This window comes from Gopherus evgoodei, chromosome 2 (genome assembly GCF_007399415.2).
Source record: "Gopherus evgoodei ecotype Sinaloan lineage chromosome 2, rGopEvg1_v1.p, whole genome shotgun sequence".
Lineage (NCBI taxonomy): Eukaryota > Metazoa > Chordata > Testudines > Testudinidae > Gopherus > Gopherus evgoodei.
Window position 1 is genome coordinate 45566268 of NC_044323.1, and position 19060 is coordinate 45585327.

Sequence of the window (19060 nt, forward strand, 5' to 3'; positions counted from 1 at the left end):
TAGATCTCAGGGCACATCAGGACCTCCTCAGGCGCGTAGCACAGAATCTGAGCCTGCAAGCTGAGGAGGTCTCTGAGATCGAGGACCCCGTTGTCAGCATCCTCTCCTCCGATGCTCCCACCAGTGTCGCCCTACCCTTCATTAGGACAATCCAGGCCAACGCCAGTACAATCTGGCAGTCACCGGCCTCCATCCCCCCTACTGCGAGGGGCGTCGAAAGGAAGTACATGGCCCCCTCCAAGGGCTATGAGTACCTCCACATTCACCCGACACCATGTTCCCTGGTGGTGCAGTCGGTAAACGAGAGGGAGCGTCACGGACAGGAAGCCCCAGCCCCCAAATCCAAGGAGGCCAGGCGTATGGACCTCCTCGGCTGCAAGGTCTATTCGGCTGGGGCCCTTCAGCTCAGGGTTTCCAATCAACAAGCCCTTCTTAACCGCTATGCTTTTAACTCATGGGTGACAGCGGACAAGTTCAAAGAGCTGCTGCCACAAGAGGCTCGTCAAGAATTTGCGGCGATTCTTGACGAGGGCAAGAAGGTTGCACGAACCTCGTTGCAGGCCTCCTTGGACGCTGCAGACTCGGCTGCCCGTACCCTCGCCTCGGGGGTAACGATGCGCCGCATCTCCTGGCTTCAGATTTCTGGCCTTCCACCGGAGCTCCAGTACACCATCCAGGACCTCCCGTTCGAAGGCCAGGGCCTGTTCTCGGAAAAGACAGACCCCAGACTGAAAAGTCTTAAGGACAGTCGGGTCATTATGCGCTCCCTTGGGATGCACACACCTGGAACGCCACGCAGACCCTTCCGGCCGCAGCAACAGCAGCAGCGTCGGCCATACCCCCAGTTCCGCCAGCGGCAGGACCTTAATAGGCGCCGCGGCAGGAATGGAAGGCGCAGACAGTCGGGGAACCAAGGGGGGCAGAATCAGAGCTCCTCCAAACCCCCGCCTGGACCCAAACCTTCGTTTTGAAGGTGCGCCCGAGGGCGCAGTACCAGTTTCCCCCACGGATCCTTCCCCCCCGTTTTCCAACCGCCTTTTGTTTTTCCTCCAGGCGTGGACCCAAATAACATCCGACCGCTGGGTCTTACGCACGGTGCAGACGGGATACCGCCTGCAGTTTGTATCATTTCCTCCCTCCCACCCCCCTTCCTCGTCCCTCTTCAGGGACCCCTCTCACGAGCAATTCCTTCGACAGGAGGTACAGACGCTCCTCAACAAAGGAGCTATAGAGGCAGTTCCGGAAAACGAGAAAGGCAAGGGGTTTTATTCCCGCTACTTTCTGATCCCCAAGGCCAAGGGAGGCCTCAGGCCTATCCTCGACCTGCGAGAGCTCAACAAGTACCTAGTGAAGTTGAAGTTCCGCATGGTATCCCTGGGGACCATTATCCCATCCCTGGATCCGGGAGACTGGTATGCCGCCCTCGACATGCAGGACGCTTATTTTCATATTGCCATATGGCCACACCACAGACGTTTCCTTCGATTCGTGGTGGGCCGCCTTCACTACCAATTTGCAGTCCTCCCATTTGGCCTTTCTGCGGCTCCGAGGGTATTCACAAAATGCATGGCCGTCGTTGTGGCACATCTTCGGCGCAGTCGCATTCACGTGTTCCCTTACCTAGACGATTGGTTAATTCGGGACACGTCGGAGCTGCAGGTTTGCAGCCACGTCCGCAGGATCACCGGCCTGTTTGCTACCTTGGGCCTCATGATCAACGTGGACAAGTCCACCCTGCTTCCCTCGCAGAGGGTGGAGTTCATTGGGGCCGTCCTGGCCAGGGCCCTTCTGCCGTTGCCCAGGTTCCAGTCGTTGTCGGCGATCGTTCAGCGCTTGCTGGCAGCCCCCCTGACATCGATATGGACATGCCTAACCCTGTTAGGCTATATGGCAGCCTGCACGTTTGTGACCGGGTATGCACGGCTCCGCATGAGGCTCCTCCAGTCTTGGCTCATCGCACATTACCGGCCGGCAAGGTAGTCACTAGACATGCTGATCACAATCCCCCAGGGGGTGTTGGATTCTCTCAGCTGGTGGCTAGACCAGTCCGTAGTGTGTGCGGGGCTTCCATTCCACCCGCCCCAGCCCTCGGTGTCCCTAACGACGGATGCCTCAGATCTCGGCTGGGGGGCCCACCTGGGAACCCTGAGAACACAGGGCCTGTGGTCCCCGCAGGAGGTGAAGCTACACATCAACATGCAGGAGTTGAGAGCGGTCCGCCTTGCTTGTCAAACGTTCTGTCACCAGCTTCGGGGTCGTTGTGTCGCGGTATTTACCGACAACACGACGACCATGTACTATATCAACAAGCAGGGCGGCACCAGATCCTCTCCCCTATGTCACGAGGCGATGCGACTCTGGGACTTTTGTATAGCCCACTCCATTCACCTCACGGCTTCCTTCCTCCCCAGAGTACGGAACACGCTGGCGGACCGCCTGAGCAGTTCCTTCCTCTCGCACGAGTGGTCCCTTCGCCCGGAAGTCGCCCTCTCGATCTTCCAGAGGTGGGGATGTCCCCGCGTGGACCTCTTCGCGTCCAGGGGGAACAGGAAATGCCAGGCGTTCTGCTCCTTTCAAGGCCGGGAACCGGGGTCTATAGCGGACGCCTTCCTTATTCCGTGGACGACCCACTTGTTCTACGCGTTCCTCCCGTTCCCGCTGGTCCACAGGGTCCTTCTGAAGGTGCGCAGGGACAGGGCCCGTGTGATCATGGTAGCCCCGGCGTGGCCCAGACAGCATTGGTACCCCATGTTGCTGGACCTGGCCATAGCCGACCCAGTTCCCATGCCCCTTCACCCGGACCTGATCACCCAGGACCACGAAACTCTCTGTCACTCGGACCTCCAGTCACTGCACCTAGCAGCGTGGCTCCTGCGTGGCTGACCAGTTCTGAGTTGCGCTGCTCCACCCCGGTACGTGAGGTACTCTTGGGCAGCAGGAAGCCTTCCACTAGAGCGACGTACTCGGCCAAGTGGAAGCGTTTCTCCTGTTGGTGCGTGGAGGTAGGTCTCCTCCCGTTGGAAGTTTCGGTGGCCAATATTTTGGACTATATTTGGTCCCTCAAACAACAGGGCCTGGCGATATCGTCCCTGCGGGTCCACTTGTGGCTATCTCCACCTTTCACCCGGGTGGGGATGGCCGCTCCGTTTTCTCTCACCCGACGGTGACTAGATTCCTGAAAGGACTAGAACGTCTCTACCCCCAGGTTCGACCCCCTGTCCCTACCTGGGATCTCAGTCTGGTTCTGACTCGGCTCATGAGCCCTCCATTTGAGCCGTTAGCGACTTGCTCCCTGCTCTATCTCTCCTGGAAGACTGCCTTTCTAGTAGCTATTACCTCAGCTAGACGGGTGTCGGAACTCCGGGCTCTCACGGTAGACCCCCCCGTATACAGTCTTCCATAAAGATAAGGTGCAGCTGAGGCCACACCCTGCCTTTCTCCCCAAGGTGGTCTCAGCCTTCCACGTCAACCAAGAGATATTCCTCCTGTTCTTTTTCCCGAAACCTCATTCTTCACGCAGGGAGCAACAACTCCACTCGCTTGATGTCTGTAGGGCTCTCGCGTTCTATGTGGAGAGGACCAAACCGTTCCGAAAATCCCCCCAGCTTTTCGTGGCAGTAGCGGACCGCATGAAGGGGCTTCCCATTTCCTCGCAGAGGTTATCCTCGTGGGTAACATCCTGTATCAGGACCTGCTACGAGCTGGCCCACGTTCCTACGGGCCGTGTGTCTGCGCATTCTACCAGGGCGCAGGCGTCGTCGCTGGCTTTCCTCGCCCGTGTGCCCATCCAGGAAATCTGTCGGGCAGCGACCTGGTCATCGGTCCACACCTTTGCTTCCCACTACGCCCTGGTCCAGCAGTCCAGAGAGTACGCGGCCTTCGGATCTGCAGTGCTCCATGCCGCGACTTCTCACTCCGACCCCACCGCCTAGGTATGGCTTGGGATTCACCTAACTGGAATGGATGTGAGCAATCACTCGAAGAAGAAAAGACGGTTACTCACCTTTGTAACTGTTGTTCTTCGAGATGTGTTGCTCACATCCATTCCACACCCGCCCTCCTTCCCCACTGTCGGAGTAGCCGGCAAGAAGGAACTGAGGAGCAGGTGGGCCGGCAGGGGTATATATCAGGTGCCATGGCGGCGCCACTCTAGGGGGCGACCTGCCGGCCCACTGGAGTTGCTAGGGTAAAAAGTTTCCGACGAACGTGCACGCGCGGCGCGCACACCTAACTGGAATGGATGTGAGCAACACATCTCGAAGAACAACAGTTACAAAGGTGAGTAACCGTCTTTTCAGGCTCATGCCTCCCCATTTCCTTCTTACCACTGCATGGCCTGAGTTGGAATCCTCTGTCTACAGATTTCTCCAGCTTCTTTTTTATAGTCTGTAAATAGATATCACAAGTAGTTTTTAGGCTAGCATAGCTATAATTTTTTATAGTATAGTTTATATATCTTGTTTTTCCCTTTGCTGGGAAGTCCTGCTCATAGTCTGGATCTATGCCCAGAGTTCAAGAATTGGGTCTCTTGCCATTGTTCTTTCCAAGTGAGAGACAACCACCAACATCTACTATTTGGGTAAGACGCATATTTCTGCGAAATGGAGCATCTTTCGCGTCTTTCCCCTGAACATGTCAAGCTCATCAGCTTTAGTTGAGGAAACACCCAGAAGGCTATCAGACCTCACTCTGATCTGAGCCAGGGAAATCCACTATATGTTGGCCACAACTGACAAACAGCAGCCCTCCGGGCATGAGCTTGAGAGCAGAGCCTAGAGCTGCAAAGCCCACGGGCCCATTTTCCAGTGCTTCACTTGAGAGTAAGGGGCACTGAGTCCAGAATCACTTGTTCCTTTTGCTCTTAGCTCACTAAGAGAGTTATTTCTCCGTTGCGTGTACATAGTTTTTAGCAGTTCTAGTATACTAGAAGTGTTGTTAGTCTTTCCCCTGCCTGGGGATTTCACCCCAACCAGGGACTATACCCAGGATCCTGGGCTTCAAAAACCATGCCTCCTGCTGCGCTCCTTTTCTGTGACTGATGAGCACCAGTAGTACCTCTACTGTCTGGGCGAGGTGTATATAAGCGTTGCTGGAGCCCTAGGCATAACTAACTGGTTCACTGCCTTTGGTTCACACTGAGTAGGCCTGCACATTCCTGACCAGAGAGAATGGTACAAGAACATCCAGATTCTCAAGTAAATACATAAACACATTCTTAATAGATGGTACAGGAAGACACCAACCTCTTGTAAGATAAGGATGGGACAACAGGCTAATGGATAAGGATATTTTGTTTGAACTAGCAGGTACAGAGTGTAGGGTTGGTAACTAACCACATCAAGAGCATAATACATAACTTATTTGTATCAGTGTATAAAAGGAGAAGTCATAGGAGGGGCACTTACGTTCAGCTTAGGGGGCAGCATCCCGGTGTGCTGGCTGACCTGGTATCATTGTCACAGGCATACATTTGTTAGTGTACCTGTACCCACGGAGCCAGGACACTAGTATCATGTTTCATCAACAATAAACTTGGCTGAGTGCCTTCGCCACTGAACTGAGCCTGCGGTCTTTCTTGAGTAACATCGAGGTCTGCTGAATTAGCAGACTGTGCTCTCTGCTCATGCTGATAATGCCAGAGATCCAAGAACGGAAGCACTGAGCAGCTGTAACAGCTTAGCAGCCTTGACAGTGTTGCAGCAGCAACGACATTCCACAGTGCTTAACTCACTGTGCTGAGATGTGCGCTGCTGTTATCTGAAAGTCCTTCGTGCCCAGGACCAGGGAAGCCTGGGAACTCTGTCTCTGTAAGCATCTCATGGAAGAGTCTGTGTGACCCCAAGCACACTCGTATCCCAGCCTGGGAGGATTCCCTGTGCAGTAGCCATGACTTGAATAGAATATCAGGGTTGGAAGGGACCTCAAGAGGTCATCTAGTCCAACCCCCTGCTCAAAGCAGGACCAATCCCCAATTAAATCCCCAAATCCCTAGATGGCCCCCTCAAGGATTGAACTCACAACTCTGGGTTTAGCAGGCCAATGCTTACGGTGAGCGCCTCTGAACACTGCTTACAGTGCAGAACTGTTGATACTGAAGGACAAGGAGAGGTCCTGGTATGAGAGCAAAAAACATTTTCAGTCACAAGAGCAGGTCCCCTCAGAGGACTGCGCATAAGTTCAGGATTCCCTCCCCGAGCCGCGCCATGCCAGGTTGGGTGAGACATCGTGCATGGATCCTGCCAGGCTGGCACCGAAGACCCCCTTGCTATAGGGAAAAGCAGACACAAATGGGATTCGATGGCAAACCCAGTACTGAAACCTCCAGAATGCTCACTGATGCACATGACACCACATGCTCTGACAGTGTCCTGCAGACCAGCTGACCTCACACACTCCACCAAGTACCTCAGCCATCTTGATGGGTGCTCCATGCACCCCGGCCACATGGCAGAGGAGTTAATCCTTCCCTACCCACAGTTATCTCATCATAGAAGGCAATCAGGTTGGTCAAGCATCACTTGCCCTTAGTGAATCCATGTTGGCTGTTCCTGATCACCTTCCCTCCTCCAAGTGCTTCAAAATGGATTCCTTGAGGGCCAGGTCCATGATTTTTCCAGGGACTGAGGTGAGGCTGACCAGTCTGAAGTTCCCCAGATTCTCCTTCTTCCCTTTTTAAAATATGGGTACTATATTTGCCTTTTTCCAATCGTCCAGAACCTCTCCCGATTGCCAAGCGTTTTCAAAGATAATGGCTTCAAAGAGACTTCATCCTTCCCCTCCCATTAGGTTTATAAGTATTTTTAAGCATAAAGAAGGTGTCAGGAATTTGTTAATCTTGTAACAAAGCCGAAAACATGCAAGACTTCTTTAGATTCAGAAAGAATTCTGCTGTCTCTAAAGTTCTGTCTGCCCAAAATAAAGCTGGTGGTTTTTATAGTGCTTCCCTAAGCAAATATAGAGCATTGGAAACATCTTTTTTTATTGATTTGACTCTAGGGATTTACTCTTGTTTGGAAGATTAACTGTTTGGTTCTTTTAAGAAATATAATGTTTTCCACAAAAAGGAGAATCACTGAATTATCAAATAAACTTCATTTTTTACTAGCAAAAACTTAGGATGAATAGAAGCCTGAATTGTAAAATTGCAGGTATTAGAGTCTCTACTTAACAAAGAAATAATCCAGCCATCTTGATAAATCAGTAGCAAATATTTGTTTTTGGATTCAAAACAAGTAAGAAATATATTTGCATATCTTCTTTTAGCTTTATCATACCACATTATTGATAATGAGATGCTAGAAAATGCAGAAAACTTACCTTGTTTTATATTTTGCATTTTCATTTTTAATTCCAAATAACTGTACTTTGTGGAGGCCAGAAATACAGTTTAGTACCAACCAACAGTTGGTTTCTGTAAGTCAAATATTAATATTGTTTCATATGTTGTCTACAGGGAGGGGCTACCTTGAAGTTGCATGTAAATTTTTCTTCTTAGAAACCTAATGTGCCCCCTGTTTTACAAACTCCACCTTAATTCCCAGGCTTCAGACAATATAATCTGGTCACACTAAAAGTAATTGAAAAATATTGTTCAGAAATGCTGTTGAAAGATAAACCTGTCAGAAATATTTGTGATGTCGACTGTGCAAATTAATAAAGAATATTTACCACTTCCATAGTATTTAGACTGTAAGCTCTTTGACGTAGGGACTGTCTTTTTGTTCTGTGTCTGTATAGTGCCTAGCCTGGTCCATGACTGGGGCTCCTTCCCACTATGACAATGACGATTATTACTATAATAATAATAATAATAATACTTTTCACCCATAGATTTCAAATCCCTTTGTAAAGGTGAGGTAACCAGTGTTCTTGTTTTATAAATTAGGTAACTGAGGCATGGGAGGGTTATAAGATCTTGATCCTGCTTCTATTCAAGTCAATGGAAAAATTCCGATTGGCTTGGCTGGTGCAGGATCAAACCCTAAGTAATTTAGCCAAGGTCACACAGCATGAAAATGGCAGAGTCAAGTGCAGAACATAAGAATGGCCATATTGGGTCAGACCAAAGGTCAGTCTAGCCCAGTATCCTGTTTTCCGACAGTGGCCAATGCCACGTGCTTCAGAGGGAATGAACAGAACAGTAATCATCAAGTGATCCATCCCGTCACTCATTCCCAGCTTCTGGCAAACAGAGGCTATGGACACCATCCATGCCCATCCTGGCTAGTAGCCATTGATGGACCTATCCTCCATGAATTTATCTAGTTCTTTTTTTAACCCTGTTACAGTCTTGGCCTTCATAACATCCTCTGGCAAAGAGTTCCACAGGTTGACTGTGCATCATGTAAAGAAACATTTTTTTATGTTTGTTTTAAACCTGCTGCCTGTTAATTTTATTTGGTGACCCCTAGTTCTTCTGTTATGAGGAATAAATAACATTTCCTTATTTACTTTCTTCACATCAGTCATGATTTTCTAGATCTCTATCATATGCATCCTTAGTCATCTCTTCTTCAAGCTGAAAAGTCCCAATCTTATTAATCTCGCCTCATACAGAAGCTGTTCCATACCCCTAATCATTTTATTGCTCTTTTCTGAACCTTTTCCAATTCTAATATATCTTTTTTTTAAAGATAGGGCAACCAGATCTGCATGCAGTATTCAAGATGTGGGCCTGCCATGGATTTATATAGAGACAATATGATATTTTCTGTTTTATTATCTATCACTGTCTTAATGATTTCCAACATTGTGTTTGCTGTTTTGACAGCTGCTGCACTTTGAATGAATGTTTTCAGAGAACTATCCACAACGACTCCAAGATCTTTCTTGAGTGGCAACAGCTAATTTAGACCCAGTCCTTTTATGAGTATAGTTGAAATTGTTTTCCAATGTGCTTTACTTTGGATTTATCAACATTGAATTTCATGTGCCATTTTTTTCCCAGTCTCCCAGTTTTATGAGATCCCTTTCTAGCTCTTCTCAGTCTGCTTTGGACTTAATTGTCACGAGTAGTTTTGTATCATCTGCAAATTTGGCCACTTCACTGTTTACCCCTTTTTCCAGATAATTTACAAATATGTTGAATAGTACTGATCCCAGTACAGACCCCTAGGGGACACCACTATTTACCTCTCTCCATTCTGAAAACTGAGCATTTATTCTTACCCTTTGTTTCCTATTTTAACCAGGTACTGATCCATAAGAGGACCTTCCCTCTTATCTCATGATAGCTTACTTTGCTTAAGAGCCTTTGGTGATGGAGCTTGTGAAAGGCTTTCTGAAAATCTAAGTACACTATATTCACTAATCCCCCTTGTCTACATGCTTATTGACTCTCAAAGAATTCTAGTAGATTGGTGAGGCATGATTTACCTTTACAAAAAACATGTTGACTCTTCCCCAACAAATTATGTTCATCTATGTGTCTGATCATTCTGTTCTTTACTATAGTTTCAACAAGTTTGCCTGGTACTGAAGCCAGGCTTACTGGCATGTAATTGCCAGGATCACCTTTAGAGTCTCTTTTAAAAATTGGCGTCACATTAGCTATCCTCCAGTCATTTGGTACAGAAGCTGATTTAAATGATAGATTGCAAACCACAGTTAATAGTTCTGCAATTTCACCTTTGAGTTCCTTCATAACTCTTGGGTGAATACCATCTGGTCCTAGTGATTTATTGCTGTTTAGTTTATCAATTTGTTCCAAAACCACCTCTAATTACATCTTAATCTGAGTCAGTTCCTCAGATTTGACACCTAAAAATGGCTCCAGTTTGGGAATCTCCCTCACATCCTCAGCTCTGAAGATGGATGCAAAGCCTTCATTTAGTTTCTCCGCATGGCCTTATCATCTTTGAGTGCTCCTTTAGCATCTTGATCATCCAGTGGCCCCACTGGTTGTTTAGCAGGCTTCCTGCTTCTTATGTACTTAAACATTTTTTTTTTTTGCTATAACTTTTTGATTCTTTGGTCAGCTGATCTTTAAATTTTTTTTTGGGCTTCCAAATTATATTTTTACACTTCATTTCCCAGAGTTTATGCTCCTTTCTATTTTCCTCACTGGGATTTAATTTCTACTTTTTAAAGGATGCCTTTTTGCCTCTTACTGCTTTTTACTTTGTTGTTTAGCCACAGTGGCACTATTTTGGTTCTCTTACTGTGTTGTTTTAATTTGGAGTGTACATTTAAGTTGAGCCTTTATTATGGTGTCTTTAAATGGTTTCCATGCAGCTTGCAGGGATTTCATTTTTCGCACTGTATCTTTTAATTTCTGTTGAACTAACTTCCTTGTTTTTGTGTAGTCCCCCTTTCTGAAATTAAATGTTACTGGGTTTGGCTGTTAGGGATGTTAATTTAATTATATCATGGTGACTATTACCAAGCGGCCCAGCTATATTCACCTCTTGGACCAGATCCTGTTCTTCACTTATGACTAAATCAGGAATTGACTTTCCTCTTGTGGGTTCCAGGACTAGCTGCTCCAAGAAGCAGTCATTTAAGGTGTCAAGAAACTTTATCTCTGCATGCTGTCCTGACATGTGCCTCTTAGAAAAATAATGATATTGCAACTTCCAGTACTGGGAACCAACCACCCCATTGTCTACACTCCAGCTGTGTCACTGATCTCTTAAGTGCTGGGTCCTACCCTACCCACCTCATGCATGAAAGTGTCAGAGGAAGGTAAATGGAGGTGTGGATTTTTTGATATATAGCCAAAATTGGCACCATGCTGAAGAAGTGACTAGTAGGGGAGGTAATCTAGTTGGTGACTGTAAGGTTTGTTTTCCCTTGAGAAGATGTTGGGTTCTGGTGATGCTTTTGGAGGGAAGGGAATGAGGAATGTAAAGAGGTGGAGAGCTCATGCAAGGGTAGAGCTAGAGAAAGTAGTAGTAGTAGTAATAATAATAGTTTTTAAAAAAGGTAATAATTGGAGATATGCCAGTCTTCTAGAACTTGAAGGGTCCTTGAAAGGTAATCGAGTCCAGCCCCCTGCCTTCACTAGCAGGACCAAGTACTTATTTTGTGCCAGATTCCTAAGTGGCCCCCTCAAGAACTGAACTCACAGCCCTGGGTTTAACAGGCCAATGCTCAAACCACTGAACTATCCCTCCCCTTTTAATTTTGATTTCCTTTCCACCCCTTAGATTTTTCAAGATAAATACTACCATTCTTCAGATTTGAAGGGTAAAACAACATTTTATCACCACTTCAAAGCAAATCAGTTTTCTCTGAATTTGATTTGTGACAGTCGTTTTACAAAAGCTGCATTATAAAATTTCAAGAAGTAGGGTGGGGCTTATTAACATTTGCTGATGTGATCACTTGTTAATTTAAAAATTAAATTGCAGTACAGCTGGCTAACCAAGACACACTTGATGCCCAGGTACCAGTCAAAATTAATAGAAATCATTCTGTAACATGTGTTTTAACTTTATTTCTTAATAAAGAATGTATTCTGTAATCCCTTTGGAAATATGCAAGCTTCCTTTTGTATACTTTACATACTAGTCCATATTTGGTCCGTGTTTATTAACGTTAGACATCTTTTAGAGTCAGTAATCGGTGTTGACTTTTGATTTTTGCTTTTAGCTTCTGGTAAAACATGGTGGAAACTTATTTGCGGAAAATGAAAATAAAGATACTCCCTGTGACTGTGCTGAGAAGCAACACCATAAAGACTTGGCCCTCAACCTGGAATCTCAAATGGTATTCTCACGGGATCCTGAAGCTGAAAGCATTGAAGCTGAATATGCTGCTTTAGACAAAAGAGAGGTGAAGTGAAACTTTTAATTGTGTACTTTATGGTTTTATAAATCTGCATATGTAGCAACACTTTGTGATAGAGGCAAAAATATCTTAAGCATGAACTTAACTCTAGGCACACTTCTGGATCCACTGGTTTCAGTGGCACTACGCACATGCTTAAAGTTAAGCACACTGCAGAAGAGCAGTAGTGATTCCATAGTTAAGATTGAACAGAGCTTTCTGTTCATAGTATTTCAGAGAGCTCTGAATTACATACACAATGCAGGTTGTCATTGAAAATTGCTGTGCCACATTAAAGCTAGGAGTAGAGTTAGTGGTGCACATTTGGAGTCATTTGGTCAAGTAAGTTGGGAGATAAAGCCGTCCAAAAACAATCAACTTCTAAAATTTTCAATTTCTTAAGATTTTCTGCCCCAAATTGAGAGGGGAAATATAAGAAGGATCCACAGCATATTTCCTCCTCTCAACCAGTGAATACCACCAGGAAGCAGCTGCAAACTGAAATATTTCAAAATACACCTCTACCCCGATACAACATGACCCAATATAACACAAATTCGGATATAATGCGGTAAAGCAGTGCTCCGGGGCGGGCTGCACGTTCCGGTGGATCAAAGCAAGTTCGATATAATGCTCCCGAGGACAGCGTTATATTGGGGTAGAGGTGTGTATTAATTTTTCCTTTCTGGTTCTAGAGGGTTGTGCCTTGAACTGCTGTGAACCAGATCTTGTACAGATGCAGGAAAGCATGTAATTTTCATGTCCATTTTTAAAAGTGCTCTAGAATTCGTAGGCACATTCAGTTTAGATTGAAGTTTGTTTTTGGAGTAAATTAGGTATGTTTTTTGGATAAGGGTTTCTCATTTTAAAATTGCCTTCCAATCATGACCTGCTTTTTAATAAAGTGCTCTAAAATGCACATGGAGAGCCAAATCAGCTTGAACATTGGATTGTCAGTAGAGGGACCCAGGTAAGAGGTAGTAGTGCAGTTTTGAAGTGGCTTGATTAAGGGATTTATAAGATGACCCCTTCCCCTTCCCTTTTCTCCCAATATGAGTTGATTGTAGTGTGGTTCCATGTATCACTGACAAGAAGAAGATAAGGAGTGCAGGCAAAGCTGCAAGAGTAGAACACCATGCCAGTTTCACGGCACTTTTTCAAAAGAGCTCTAAAATTCACAGGCTAAGTCAGATCAACTTGGAATTTGGTATGCCAGTTTGAAGACCTTGGATACAGTTTGTGGGGTAAATTTGAGTAATTTGGTCTCAGGCTTTTAATTTTCAGAATGCTTCAAAATGCTCCTGCGTAAGCAGATTGCCTTGGAAATAGCTATGCTACATCAAGATCCAGGTTAGACTTTGTGGGATCATTTAGTCAGGGAGGTTACTAATATAAAGGCCCACTCATGACCTACTTTTAATTATCAAAATGCTCTAGAATGCACATGCGGAGCCTGATTGGCCTGGAAATTTCTTTGCCAAAAGAGAGCCCAGGGTAAAGATGCTGGTGAAAAATTTGGGTTATTTGGTCCAAGCATTCCTGTGATACAGCTCCCCTACATATATTTATTTTCAAAGTGTTCTAAAATTGTATATGTGAGTAGATTGCCTTGAAAATAGCTATGCCACATCAGAGTCCAGAATAGATTGTGGGCTGCAAATTAAGGATCATCTGGCCAAGAATTCCCAATATAAAATCCTTTCCCCAGATGGTCTTTTAATTTTCTAAGTGCTCCAGAAGCAGACACACAGCACAGGAACTGAAGTGGTAACTGAAAACAGGAATGCTCAGTGTATGCCATGGGGTCACAGTGCTGAAACTAGATTAGGGGGTTAGGAATAGACTCGCTCAGTGCATGCCACAAGCACTCAGCTCTGAGTGGAAGCTGAGGATAAGCAGACTTTCCTAGCGCAGGCCACAACTGCACAGCACTGAGACCAGAGGTTTAGGGAAATTGCTCAGGCTCTGGCTCAGCCTCCTCAAGGAAGGGCTCAGTGAGTGAGAAGATCTGTAAGCAACCCGTTCACCAACTTAAAACCCCTTTGCATATCTCTTACAAGAAGGTTAGCATTTCCAGAAAAAAACAAAATATAAACTATGAAAAACCGTGAATTATAGTGTTACGGTGACACTTCCCACACAACCTGCCTGGATGAAGATGGCAATATAACTGGGAGTACAACAATATCTTAGCCCTCCCTAACCAATCCTGCCATTTTATCTGTGCCCAGCACAACTCGAAATCAGTACTCTTATTCATGTACCCAGTAGACCTGCACTGAGATCTGTGCAGCATCTTTGATGCAAGGGAGTACTTGCTGCTAGCTGACAGAGGGCAGAAAGGTACTGTTATATTCCCAGTTCCTATTGCCATCCCCCTGTGGGCAGAGTTAAGTGTTCTTGCATTATGGTAACAATATCTGAATTTCAAATGGTTGTAGCCAATTCATGTCATTGTTCATATTCAGATGTCATCAAGGAATTATAAGGAATGCCTACATTTAGAATTGAACCATTTGCAATGAAGAAAACAATTTGCAAAGCTTAAGAAAAGTCACAAGAATGTATCATTTCTAAATGCTGAGTGGCAGAACAAAAGCTTTCCACCTTTAAATAGGATGGGAGTCGGTAGTAACTGTACAACTTCTGCAAGTGTTTTCTTACTTTGAATATTTTTCTCAAGAATATTTCCTATGTAACTGTTTCTAATAGGCATAATTGTTTAACGTGAGTTCATTCTAGAATCTTGTGTTCCATTGGTACTGGTTGAAATGCACGTTCTTCTGAAGAGACACTTCCGCTTTAATTTTGTCTTTTTAGCAGGGCACCTTTTAATGATTAAATCTGAGTTTGCAAGTAAAAAATGTATAGCAAATGCAAGGTCATACTAGTTTTTTAATTAAATATGCTCCTACATAACACAATATAGAATAGGAAAATTAAACATTTACAAAACAAGGTATAAACTTAAGAACTATGTCTCTGCGTAAAACACCGAGACACACAACTTTATGACCAGAGTCTGTTCTTTTATCATTGTGGTTAGGTGAAGCAAAAAGTGTCAAAATGGGATATGTCTGGGTTGGTTTTTTAAATAGAAATCAGAGGAAAGTTCCAAAAGATTTGCCTTGCCTCTAATTTTGCATTTTTATTTCATTAATTAAAAACAACCCACAATAAAAGAATTTTGAGCAAACATTGCCTATATGTATCATGTGTAAGAATATAAGAAATATTTCTCTCTCAAAATTTATTAAAGGTGAAGTTAGACTAGCAGTAACCCAAATGATATACATTGGAATTTAATCTTTTTAACTAACTATTTTTGCATCAATTTTGATGGTTTCACATTCATAGGTCTCTGGTTCACTGCTTATTCCTAAAATAGAAGTAGGTTCATCTTTGCAGTATGGCCCCAGGAGGCAAAAGGCACCTTCATTTTAACCCCGTGCTGCAATGTATTCAGTATATGCTAAGGAACACCTGGGAATAAGCAGAAATTCAGAGCAGATCATCCAGAACAGTTTTAGTTCTCTGCCAGACACACAGAGCTTTATATTGCACAATTAAAAAACAATCATTTTCTTCAGATATTTAATTTATATTTGGAATGGATCTGTTCAGTTCCAGTTTAAGCCATTTAGCAAATACTATAAGCACAACTTTAGTGTTTATATTTAAGAAAGTGAAAGATGTGTTTGCACTCGTAAAATAACCCACTTAAAATTAGTATATGGAGATAGAAATATCATTTTCAAATAGGAAGAGAAGACGAAAGTACAGCTGACTTTAATGTCTCCAAATCTATATATTGCATACTGCATCTACCACTTACATGCACATATCAGATAATTTTTGAAAATATATAGCCCCAATTTACAAAAAGGGTGATAATTATATAAAGTAAATTTGGCATCACTTGGTTACCATCTTAATTGCACAAAAAGGAATTGTTTTGTCTTAATTTTAACAGCATATTAAAAATAGAAAAATCACTTTAATTTTAAATGAACTGATAAAATAAAACTGTGCAAATGCTAAGATATTAATAAACGCTTTAACGTAGTTTCAAGTAGCAATTTGATAATAAAAGATTGGTATATTTGCTTTTGTATCTGTCTCAGAATGTTAAAGGTAAAATAAAGGGGAGGTGTGCATGCTCAGATGTGTGTGTATGTAAAAGGAGGAGTATACAGAAAGATGAATTGAAGATAGTGGAAAACTGTTAAGAAGTGACAGAACATGGAACATTCCAAAGTTACAATATAGTTTAAAGGTCTGGAGATCTCTTTTGCCTGGTCTACACTAGTCTGTTATTTCGGAATTAGCCGAGTTAATTTGAAAAAAAAAATGATTTCATCCATGTGACCAAACAGGCTTTTTCGATTTAAAGGGTTCTTTAAATCGGCAAGTGGAGTAGCACTTAAATTGAGATCGCAATCCCAGGTTAAAGGTATTGTGGACACAATTCAATCTTATTGGTCTTCGGGAGCTATCCCAGAATGCTCCCTTACGACTGCTCTGGACGACACTCTCAACTCCGATGCACTAACCAGGTGGGCAGGAAAAGCCCTGGGAACTTTTGAATTTCATTTCCTGTTTGGTCACCATCAGCTCAGGTGACTGTCATCGCAGTCCACCATCACAGGCGACCGTGCAGAGTCCACCATCACAAGAGATCACACAGTCCTGGATTCACAGATGAGCTCCAGCATGGTCTGAACGGAAGGTACTGGATTTCATCGCATGTTGGAACACAAATACATACGCTAATGTCTCCAGGGCCATGAAGGAAAGAGGCTACTCCCAGGACACAGAGCAGTATTGTACAAAAATCAAGGAGTTCAGGCAAGCATACCAAAAAGCCAGGGAAGCAAACGGGCGCTCTGGGTCACAGCCCCATACATTCCACTTCTACCGTGAGCTCCATGCACCACTGTCCGTGGACACCTGCAAGAGGGGAGTTTCATGGATCGAGGAGGAAGAGTCATTGGAGGACGAAGAGGAGGCGGAAGACAGTGCACAGGTGGCAAGTGGGGAATCTGTGTTCCCCCGCAGCCAGGAACTATGCTTAACACTGGAGCCAATAGCCTCTCCCAACTCCCAATGCAGGCTCCTGGAGCATGACTCTGGAGAAGGTACTTCTGGTGAGTGAGAGCCTGATTGGAGCCATGCGGTGGGGAGCCGGGGGGGAAACCCAGCCACGCTAGGCTGTTCGCATATAGTTTAAAGGGCTCATCCCTGCTCACTGCCTCGTGGTAGCCACGTGGTTGGGGAGTAGGGGGTGTTGTGTGAAGTGATCATCCCAAAGGCCCTCCTTTATGGCAAACCCACCAGGCATTGCTTGCTATGGGAAAGGGGTTCCAGCAGTTTGAAAACATTGAAATGAACGTAGAAGAAGCAGAACCCTGCGTGCCCCTAGGCTGCCTGCAAGCTGAATTCTGTTGCCTGGCTGTGTGTGATGGCTTACTCATACCAAACTATCCCATTTGTTCTCTGAAATGTATCTTTTAAAATACTACTCTCCCTTTTTCTCCTCTTGCAGATGCAAATGGTTCAATGCGGCCCCTATCTACTCCGTCCCAGAGGTTGATCCGGATTAGAAGGCACAAAAAATGAACTCAGGAAGACATGTTCGCCGAGCTCATGCAGTCCTCCCGCACTGATAGGACCCAGATGAATGCATGGAGGCAAACAATTGCGGAGTCCTGTAAAGCATTACAGGAACACGAACAGAGGAGGGACGCGCGCGATGAGAGCAGGCAGGACAGTATGGTCAAGCTCACGGGGGGGGCAAACCGACATGCTCCGCTGTATGGTGGATCTAATCCGGAAAAGGCAGCAAGACCACAGACTGCCACTGCAGCCCCTGTATAACCGCCCTCCATCTTCCCCAAGTTCCATAGCCTCCTCACCCAGATGCCCAAGAACACGAGGGAGGAGGCTACAGGGACCCACACACTCAACCCCAGAGGATCACCCAAGCAGCAGAAAGCTGGCATGTGCAAACTTTTGATTTGGTTTCTTGACTTGTCCTTTCCTCCTCCTCCACCCTCCTAACCTCCTCTCTCCCCACCCCCAATCTGCCTTCAGATTTCTCTCACTGTGTTGTGCAACAAATAATAAAGAACAGTTTTTAAACAATTTAGACTTTATTTCCTTTCATATGTATTGGGGGGCGGGTAACTTCAAGAGAAACAAACACAACTGTCACACCGTACCCTGGCCAGTCACGAAACTGGCTTTCAAAGCTTCTCTGATGTGCAGTGTGCCCTGCTGCGCTCTTCTAATTGCCCTGTTGTCTGGCTGTGCGAAATTGGCCACCGGCAATTTGCCTCAACCTCTCACCCCACCATTGTGGAGCACACAACAAGCAGCAATTACAATTGGAATATTGATTGTGCTGAGATCTAACTGAGCCAGTAAACTGCGCCAGCGCGCTTTCAAACTTCCAAAAGCACATTCTACCACCATTCTGCACTTGCTCAGCCTGTAGTTTAACTGCTCCTTACTACTGTCCAGGGTGCCTGTGTACGGCTTCATGAGCTATGGCATTAAGGGGTAGGCTGGGTCCCCAAGGATAACTATAGGCATTTCAACGTCCCCAACGGTTATTTTCTGGTCTGGGAAGTAAGTCCCTTTCTGCAGCTGTTCAAACAGACCAGAATTCCTGAAGATGCGAGAGTCATGCACCTTTTCCGGCCATCCCACGTAGATGTCAGTGAAACATACCTTATGATTCACCAGTGCTTGCAGCACCATGGAAAAGTACCCCTTGCAGTTTATGTACTGGCTGCTCCGGTGTGCTGGTGCCAAGATAGGGATATGCGTTCCATCTATCGCCCCACCGCAGTTAGGGAACCCCAGTGCATTAAAGCCATCCACAATGGTCTGTACATTTCCCAGAGTCACTACCCTTGATAGCAGCTGGTCAATGATTGCGTTGGCTACTTGGAGCACTGCAGCCCCCACAGTAGATTTGCCCACTCCAAACTGATTCCCTACTGACCGATAGCTGTCAGGTGTTGCAAGCTTCCACAGTGCTACAGCCACTCACTTCTCAACTGTGAGGGCTGCTCTCATTTTGGTGTCTTTGTGCTTCAGGGCAGGTGACAGCAAGTCACAAAATTCCATGAAAGTGGCCCTACGGATATGAAAGTTTTGCAGCCACTGGGAATCATCCCAGACCTGCAACACTACGCGGTCCCACCAGTCTGTGTTTGTTTCCCGGGCCCAGAATCGGTGTTCCATGACATGAACCAGGCCCTATGTTACCATGATCTCCCAATCG

The 19060-nt window shown here is 45.4% G+C and overlaps 1 protein-coding gene across 9 annotated transcripts in view; it reads left to right on the forward strand.

The window, feature by feature from the left end:
* The window catches only part of ANKIB1 (ankyrin repeat and IBR domain containing 1), a 199056-nt gene that overhangs the window by 94747 nt on the left and 85249 nt on the right, over positions 1 to 19060 (forward strand). For all 9 annotated transcript variants that reach the window (XM_030550545.1, XM_030550547.1, XM_030550544.1 and 6 more), the window contains one exon: positions 11593 to 11775. In XM_030550545.1, coding sequence (XP_030406405.1) covers positions 11593 to 11775 — 183 coding nt within the window. The remainder of the gene's footprint in view (positions 1 to 11592; positions 11776 to 19060) is intronic.